Raw genomic sequence first — 9,977 nt, 5'->3', positions numbered from 1 at the left:
GAACAGTAGCAGCTTCATTCCTGGTCTGATGTGACATTTCCTGGTTCTCATGTGTAACTCTTCATGACTGGCATTACATTTCCATACCATAGTGTGCTGAGTGGCCACATTGCAGGAGAGGGGCATCACAAAAGTGAGATCAGTTCCTGTAATCGTCCACTGCGTCACTGAGAGAGCGGTCAATGACAGACAGGGGACAGAATGTGTGTAACATGAGAATACAACTGTCCCAACCTCTATCCACAGAGCACTATATTCATCTGATGAGTGAATACAGCGCTTGCACTCACTGAACACATGTTATGACCACACTTCTATATTAACCATATTTTGGTTGTTTGGGGAAAAAAAGTCTTGATCTGTAACCAGTGGTAGTTTTCCAAAACCTTCCAGCTAAATGTGCCATGTTTCATCTCCTAAAATAAATAAATATTGCAGCATAGTAGTCTTTTTTTCTGTGATAATTCATATTTAAAAAATGTCTTTTGAAAGAGATTATGTGTGCAAAAGAAGATTACCAGTAAAGAACAGTTGCTGCAACATGTTTATAATCTCCTGTCTGGTTCCAGATCCGAACACTGTTTAGTTTCCATTGAGAGACTTTCCATGTCTGTTAATAGGATCATGGAGGAACAACTGTCACGCTGATACAACATGATCAAGTATTTGAGCATCCGCAACAGAATCCATTCAGGTAATAACTGGGCATTTTTATATTAGATAAGACAAATTTGATTATAATTTGACTTTGATTACTTTACAACATTTAGAGATAGATAGATAGATAGATAGATAGATAGATAGATAGATAGATAGATAGATAGATAGATAGATAGATAGATAGATAGACTGAACGATAGATTGATTGATAGATGGATAGAACAACAGATAGATAGAAAGAATGATTGATTGATTGATTGACTGACTGATTGATCGATCGATCGATAAAACAACAGATAGATAGAGAGAAAGATAGATTGATAGATAGATATAACAATAGATAGATTGATAGAGAGAGAGAAAGAAAGATAGTTTGATAGATAGATAGATAGATAGATAGATAGAGAGATAGAGAGAAAGATAGATAGATTGATTGATTGATTGATTGATTGATTGATTGATTGATTGATTGATAGATAGAACAACAGATAGATAGAACAACAGATAGATAGATTGATTGATTGATTGATTGATTGATTGATTGATTGATTGATTGATTGATAGATAGAACAACAGATAAATAGAGAGATAGATAGATAGATAGATTGATTGATAGATAGAACAACAGATGGATAGATAGAGAGAGAGAGAGAGAGAGAGAGAGAGAGAGAGAAAGATAGATAGATAGATTGATTGATAGATAGAACAACAGATAAATAGAACAACAGATAGATAGATAGATAGATAGATAGATAGATAGATAGATAGATAGATAGATAGATAGATAGATAGATAGATAGATAGATAGATAGATAGATAGATAGATAGATAGATAGATAGATAGATAGATATGTGTCATGGAAATGTGAGTTGCTGGGGATTTCTAAGTCTTCATATCCCTGTTCCAGTGCTGTGCTGTGTGTGTGAATGTTTTGAAATGTGGGTGTGTGTGTCAGATGTCCTTGTGGACAAAGTGCAGAGTGACTCCATCGGACAGAAATAGCAGCAGAGCTGTATAAAAGTCGGACACACACTCCAGCAGACAGACGACAAGGCAGCTCAAGAGACAGATAGACAGATAGTCCTCCCTCAAACTCAACCAGGACAAGAAAAGAGAAAAAAAAGAAAAGAAAATTGTAAATCTTCAAAGCAGTATTGACTAATCTATCTCACTGCAAAACAGATAATTGACTGTAGTTTAAGTTTTCAAGCCACTTATAAACAGAAGCTGAAGATGCTGTGCACAGTCCTGGAGAAGAAAGGAGGCTGTGTGGTTGGAGCCGAGCTCAGTTGCAGTGTGAAGGAGGAAAATCCAAACAAGAGAGAGAGTTACACTGCTGACTGGCGCAGCATCAATATGAAGACACAACCCGAGGATCGGTGAGTGCATAGATATTCATATCTGCAGCAAGATGGCAGCTTTTTTGTTTGTTTTTTGTTTTCTTGAACAATCTCAGAAAAAAAAGGTATACGGTGTCACAGGGTGGTACCTTTTCAAAAAAGGTACTAATATGCACACTTCCGTCAAATCATTCCGCATGCTTAACAAAATAATATATATTTTCTTAATTAGTAGCCTATTTTATCTTCACTGAAAAAAAGACAATCATTTTTCTTTTGCAAGTTTTTGCATGCAGATTTTTTTAAGTACATTTCACATGTGGAATTAAGTAAAATTGACTTAATTAAGTTAAGTAAATAGTAAGTAATTAACAAATAAAATTGGCCAGTTAAAGTTTGTTGAGTAATTTCTACTTTGAAGTTTACTTTGCAATATTCTGTTTCAAGTACATTTTACTCAAATAATATAACACTGAATTAAGCCATGCTTTTTAAAGTGTATGCTTTACTTAGAACATCTAATAAAATAATACAGAAAATATAGGCACAACATATCTATAACCTCAATAATTGGTGCTCAATACATAATAACGGTAACATTTGTTGGATCATTTTTGAGTATCAAAGTGTCATTTTGAGTAGAAAATGAACTCCAGATGTCACAAAACAGCAAATTACTAAACCTAACAACAAAAGCAATAATAAAACGGTGTAAATACAGCTGGAAAACAGTGGAAAAAATGCAACCTTATTAATTATTCGTGCCCGATCAAGCTTAAGCTTAAATTGAGTACTAATATAGAATTTACTTTGTTTGTTTGTTTGTTTGTTTGTTTGTTTGTTTGTTTTTTGTATAAGGACTGAACTAACTTATTCAGGCAGAAATTACATTTGGTTTTTTCTGTAGTATTTACTTCACCACAGAATACATTTTATCAGTGTTGTTTGCCTTTAAAAAAAAACTGCAATAGTGATATTTAATTTACTCGAGCAGCAAAATTAAGACTAAAATAAAATATTAAGACTTGGCAAATATGTTTTTGCTGTTTAAAGCATACATGTAAAAAAAATAAAATAATACATTTACTATGATTATATTTATTATAAGATACATATATTTTCTGTATTATTTTATTAGATGTTCTAAGTAAAGCATGTAAGTGTAAATTGTTTCGTCCATTGTGTCATGACTGCTATGCTGCTTGGAACTGCACCTAAGAATTTCACCACTGTTGCACTTGTGTATATGGTTGTGTGACAATAAAAGTGATTTGATTTGATTTGATTTGAGATGTAGAAAAATAAATAAACTCAAATCAAGAAATGTTCTCTGAAAACAAGCCTTAATATCTTATGCCTCTTTATATATTTTTAATGAAAATACACATTAACAAAATTATTATTTCCAGTGCAGCTTTCATAAAATAATTTTGATCACACATTAAATATCAAATCTCCCCTTTAATTCATAATTCTAAATTTTTCTCTCTCTACAGCCAGTCAATGCTGATGTCGGACGACTCTCGCCGAGAGACTCTGTCCCGTTATTGGCAGGTCCGTCCTCTCAATCAAGCCTGTCCATCGGGTGTGTTCAGAGTGGGCACTGTGGACACAGGTGTAAGGGAGCACCAGCTCTTACCCTACAGGAACACTCTGCCCTTGCCCATCTTCAAGCCTGCAGAACTGGGCGTCCGCCTGAGCCGGGGAGCCCCACACACCCTGGAAGATCTCCCTCCTGCCCGGGTTCCTGACGGAGCCTGTCCAGACAAGAGACCAGTGGAACAGATCACCAGGGACCTGCCGCCCGTCAAACCCATGCGAATGGAGTTTTCCAAAGCACCCAGAGCCTTGGGCCGATCCATGTCCCAGGAGGCCCAGAGGGGCTGAAAAGCAGGAAGACAAATATGAGTTAAAGACTTTATGGACTTTATTAAATGCAGGATGAGACAGAAGGATTGAGCATGTAGAAACAGGTTTTTAGGGATAGTCAAACAGAACGTTCAGTGAGTGAAACCTCAAATGATGAAATGATGTTCAGGAAGGGATAAAGAAAAATGATGATCCTGATAATGATCTTGACGACAAGCATAATGGTTTTGTATGGAAATTTGAGTTGTAAATAGTATTTGCTTGTTTTGTATTGAGAATACAATCAAAACAGCACTTTTTTGGGTTGCCATTAATTAAATGGACACAGGTTCATTCTTGAGCTCATGTTGATGTTTGCTGCATGCCGTCAGGGTTGGTCATGCAAAAATGTAATGTTTAGTAAAAGAGAAAAAAGTTTATTTTTGTTAAAATGTATTTGATCAATAAGAATTGCACTTTATTGACAGATGGTATTTGTTGTTGGAATTATTGATAATCACTCCAATAAAATTTTACTGTGATAAAATCAAAAGTTTTATTTTGTCTTTGAATACAATTAGTGAGGAATAGTTATTGTTACCTTTTGGAGCTTGGAAGGGTTCAGTTTGAGTAGATGTTTTATACCATCGTCACTGTCCTCGTCGGAGCTCATTTCCCAGTACATTCCCAGTACATTCAGCATCTGGCTCATATCCGCGATCTCAAACATATTCTCAAAACTATCATTTTCAACATCTTCAAAATCAATATATTGATCGCTGATAGCTTCTTCACCTGATCCACCAAGTGACAATAACGCTAAAATTCTATTGCGTTCAGTAGTTCTGCAGTAAATCGCTGAGCCATTTCATGTTTTGCTGATGATACTTCCTATTCTTTTGTGTTCTGCCTGCAGAAACTATGAGTGAAATGTCACATCATCAATATGTATCAGACATTGCCACCTTGTGGAATAAAGGTGAATTGCACTTATTTAGTAAAAAAAATATTAAATTATTGTTGTGCAGAAAAATATAACACTGTTACACACCTGGGGTCATTAGCAACCCTAAACAATGTTTATAAAAAACGAATGGGAAAACAGGCAGTCTTTTATCATTTTATTAAAAAATTCTTGTTATTGTTTATAAAGAATTGATTGAGGAATACTAAGAAGGTTGATGTCTAACTTTAAGAAATGAATGAGGAGGAGGGTAGTGAATGATGACAAACTAAAAAGAAACAGAAAGAACTTAAATGCTAGTGATAACCATGTGTAAAAAGCAGAACTAAATGACAAATCAATTAAAAACCATGACAACAAACTAAGGGAAACGCTGCAAACTGAAAAACAAGTCCAAGCGGTGTGTGAGTGTAACTGTGCACGTGCCTGTTTATAATGGTATATGTTTTGAAATTATTATTAATATTAGCAGTTCTCCCAGGGACGTGTTGTGGGATGGGAAATGCAAAGAAGGATGGATTGAATGTAAAGAGGCAGTCAGGCAAGGGTCAGCTACGGGTTACAGGTATTCCAGCATTATAAATCTGCTTGGTTTTGTTTTTTACAGAAATATGTTATGACAGAAAATGACCTAAACTTCATTGATTTCACAGTGAAATCGTTACTACATTTTCAAATCCTGGAGTGTTTTAAAAGGTATTTTCTGCTTTAGAAAAATTTACTAATGCAATAAATAAGATTGTTTTATAGATGAAAATCAAATCTAGTCTATATGGAATGATATTATAAGCCTGTATTAGTAACTGAGCTCTGTACAGAGTGCTTCAGAAAGAACAGAAGGGTGAAGTGGTGCTGTGACTATGGTACATGCTGTCTGGTTCATCTCCCAGAATGCATTCAGTGAATTAGTGCCAAGAATGTCATCGCCAAGAGGACACTGTCTTGTTCGAATGCGTCTATCTCTCTGTTTCTTTCCATCTATCGCATCATTTCTCTTTCTGATTTCTCTACCTCACTCTAATTAAAATATATCCTTTTATTCCAGTCATAATCGTGATAATATGTCTCCACTTGCGCTTTTGTCACACTGACGACTGTTAGATATTTTTAGTTAAACCAACAGAGCCAAAGGGACGAGAGACAAACAGAATGAGAGGGAGGAGAGGTGCTGGTGGTGAAGACTGGGGGCTTCTGCACCCCTTCACTGATCCTTTAATCCTGCATGTTCTCGTTCCTTCTCTTGTCCGTTTTTTCAGCTGCTGCAAATGTCACCACACTCTTACCCTCATTCCAGCTTTGGAAACTCAGGTTTACGGTTTATGTCTGATTATTTGGATATTACAATGATTGTGAGATGGTTTTGTATGATAGTATGATATGATATTGTAGACCTAAATTAATTTGAAATGTATGCAAAATATACAAATGGAATTACAAGCTGCGAAAGTTCTGAAAAAAAAAATATATATTTTGTTTTGTATTGAGACAATCAATACAATACAAAAAAAATTATTTATTTTTTTGAGGAACAAAGTTGCAATTATGAGAAATTCAAAATTCAAATTAGAAATTGCAAATAACGTTGCCGTTTTGCAATGTACAGTTTCCAATAACTGTTTTTAGCTGCTTGCTGGAAAGAGGCTGATGCTTCGGGGCCTCGTACAGCCATAATCCGTCCATGAATGCCTTTCAAGCTCTATAATAAACTAAATTATCAACATTAGTTTGCCCAAGTCTATATAAGTCTTTATCTCATGATTCTAGGAGACACAGATTTGATTGGAGCATCACTGTTCATCCTATCTAATCACCAGCTTGAAGAGCATGTCTGTCCATGTGCTGTTTTGGTTGGGTGGGTTGTCAGCTGATCTTATTTTGACCCCCGTCTGTCTCCTGGAAGCTTATTGGTATGAAGTATCTTCACCATTATGTGCCAGTATCATTAATGTGCTTGAGCTCTCAGATAACCCGCATAACCAATTTGTGTTGTGAGTCATTGCATGGCAACACACACAGAGAGATAAACACTTGTTTAGAGAGTGAGAGCTGTTACGAAGCTTTCAGGATCCCCATGTAAAATGTAAAATGTATTTGAACAATCCAAGAGTGCACAATTTAAAACATATTTTCCTTTCTTTTCAAGTGTTTGTGAGATCATAACAAGCAACGTGACGTCTTTTCCTTTAAATAAATGTTCCCCGTGCTTAATACAACTAGGAGACTGTGTGCTTAATTGGTGTGGTGTGGAAGAATTATATTGCATAAGAGGGCAAATCTGATAAAGACACATCAGTCATCACAGCAACAGGCTGTACAGACACACACAGCCTGTAATCCACACCAATGCGCAACACTACAAAATGTAAAGAGTGTGTCTGTAGAGTGTGTCACAAGTAATGACAGTGCACAATTTATGTAAGTAAAAGACAAAAGACCACATTACAAAACACACACATTGTTCTAACATACACACAAGACTAATACTAATACATGACTGGCAGTTTAAACCCCAGTCGCTGTGATTTTGCCAAGTAAGACATGTTCCTGGATCAACATCTAAACCTAATCCCTATGGAAATGATAGGTGAATAACACTGATGCACCTAACCCTGGTTGTAAGCCTAAACTTGACATAAACTGTAAACTTGTAGGCCTACCTCAAATGTGATTGGTTGATTGAAATATTGTTCCTGGATGTTGATCCAGGAACATGTTGAACTTCGTTAAATCATATTCATCAACAACAAAACCCCTTTTGGATTTGAGAGATAAACACACACACACTCACACACACCCTCTTGTGGTAAGAGTAGGTATTTCTTCACAGCTGCTGGTCTGGTTTTGCACAGCAACCTCTTTAAACTGGTCACATTGTGTAATATGTGTGCCAGTATTTAGATACACAGCGCAACCCCAATAATTTCTCCTTTAATCAGCTAGTCCTTTATCAATGTGTTTTGCAGTCTCTTTCTGTATTTAAGTAATGAGAATATTTTTACTGACAGTTGGAGATTAGATTAAATGTGCATTTCAAAACAGATCTGGGTTGTTTGCGCAAACAAAACAATAAGGGCAGTCTGTACTTTTACGAATCACCAGAATCTGAATGCATCCGTCAAATAGAAATATTTGTGACAAGTGCCAACACCAGGCTGAAAAGAATACCAAAAAACAACAACAAGGAAATTGAATTTTTGAAATACTTTGTTGATGGTAGTAAAATATGTTCTACACAATGTTTGTGATATAAATGACCAATTAGAGAAATTTTAGATCACAGTGAACTCACACTAAACAGAATGAGATTTTAACACAATGATATCACAGTATGGTCATACTTCATTATCACAGTGGTCTCGCATGGTGAGCACAGTTTGAGCCCTCAGTGAGTGCTCTGTGACCTCACATTGTGACCATAGTATGAACACACAGTTAGTGCACTGTAAGGTTACACGTTTAGCTTGCTGTGACCTCACATTGTGACCATAGTATGAACACACAGTTAGTGCGCTGTAAGGTTACACGTTTAGCTTGCTGTGACCTCACATTGCGACCACATCATGAGTATCCTGGGAGTAGGCTATCCTGGGAGCTCACTGTGAGATCAAGGCTCTTGCTATCATCCAGACATTTTTGATGGTTAACCCTCTGGTGCTCTTCGTTCATTTTCGTTCATGACAAAAAAAGAATTACGTTGTAACGTCTGTTACATCTCGTTTAGTCCCTAGTTTATCTCTGTATATTTATTGCCCGCAGTTTCAGTTGTTCTTTGTGTCTTATTATCTATATTAGGCCTAGTTGTTCTGAGTAAACTTTTTTGTTATTTTGAGTTTGGTTAATAAATAAGATTGATGCACATAGATCCTGTTTTTCATTCTTTGCTTCAACCACAATGTGCCAACGTTTTGGTTTTTTAGAATTTTTTACTTCATCGGAATGGTACGAAACTTGGTAAAGAATTTTGGCTCTTGACACTCTCTCTCTCTCTCTCTCTCTCTCTCTCTCTCTCTCTCTCTCACACACACACACACACACACACACACACACACACACACACACACACACACAATCATGGACATGACTCGAAAAGGTTAAATAGTCTTGTAAAAATAGTCACACTTGTAGCCTACTGGTCGCGGTGAAAAATTATCGGATTGGAAATTCATGGGAAACGTCTCTGTTACTAAATTCGGTTCCCTGAGATAATTGCGTATAAGCTATGGGGAAAACTCCTTTTCTCCGAAATACTGAAGACTTTTATAAAATAAAATAACAGCACAGCCATAACAATTAGAACAATTAGGGGAAAGCCTCAGTGCTTCATGAGGCTTCATTTGCCCATCCCTAGCGTGCACACGCGACCACAATGCGGTTTTGAAGATAAAGGAACCTGTTGAGCGCACCTGTCACGCATCTATTTATAGCGCATTCCGATTGTTCGGCGTGTTTGCCATAGGCTACATGTTCACAACCGGTCAAACAAAGGTGTTTTCTTCATACATCACGTCTCATGTTTTATCTCAAGCATGCTTTTTACTCACATTAATGTCTCCTTAGTGACCAGAACACAAAGTGGTAATTCTTGTGAAAATTCTTCACAAAAATAAATACTGAAAGGTTTATGGATGTGATTATTTATCTGTTTGATTGGATTTGTCATTAGCTATACAATTTTGTATAATTCATTAATTTCTGATGGAATTACATAACAGGACAAAGCAATTCAATCAGTGTAGCCTACATAAAAGGCATTTGAAAAGTATTAAAAGTTAATTTTATAAAAAATCTGGACATGCATTTCTTAGTTTCAGCTTGTAACTGAAGAAACATCAAAAAGTAAAGCACTTTACGAATGAGAAGTGAAATGATAAAAACTAAAGCAACAAAATATTTTCATTAAGCAATAAATACCATTCTCTTAAAAATGTCTAATGTTTGAGCCTAACCTCTTGTAATCTTTTACCCCTGGCATAAATTGTTTTCTCTTATGCACTCCTCCTCATATATGTGTATTTGTTTTCATATTTGTTGGGAATTGTATGTATTTGTACAAATCGTTAGCCTCATAGCATAATTGCAAATACTTTGAACTTACTTAGGCAATTATGCTATGAGGCTAACGAAATGTTGTATATTTTCTTTAACAATAAAAAAAAAAAATCTA

General features: G+C 35.8%; 1 protein-coding gene across 1 annotated transcript; it reads left to right on the top strand.

Moving 5' to 3' along the window:
* Window positions 1–1,694: 1,694 nt before the first annotated feature.
* Window positions 1,695–4,402, top strand: tcap (titin-cap (telethonin)). The gene is made up of 2 exons (XM_082184387.1): window positions 1,695–2,040; window positions 3,498–4,402. The coding sequence occupies exons 1-2, from the start codon at window positions 1,895–1,897 to the stop codon at window positions 3,886–3,888; spliced, it is 537 nt and encodes a 178-aa protein (XP_082040513.1). The 5' UTR covers window positions 1,695–1,894; the 3' UTR covers window positions 3,889–4,402.
* Window positions 4,403–9,977: the final 5,575 nt, after the last annotated feature.

This window comes from Leuciscus leuciscus (genome assembly GCF_965113295.1).
Source record: "Leuciscus leuciscus genome assembly, chromosome: 1".
NCBI lineage: Eukaryota > Metazoa > Chordata > Actinopteri > Cypriniformes > Leuciscidae > Leuciscus > Leuciscus leuciscus.
The sequence above is the reverse complement of the archived record's forward strand: the minus strand, read 5'-3'. Positions and strand labels throughout refer to the sequence as shown.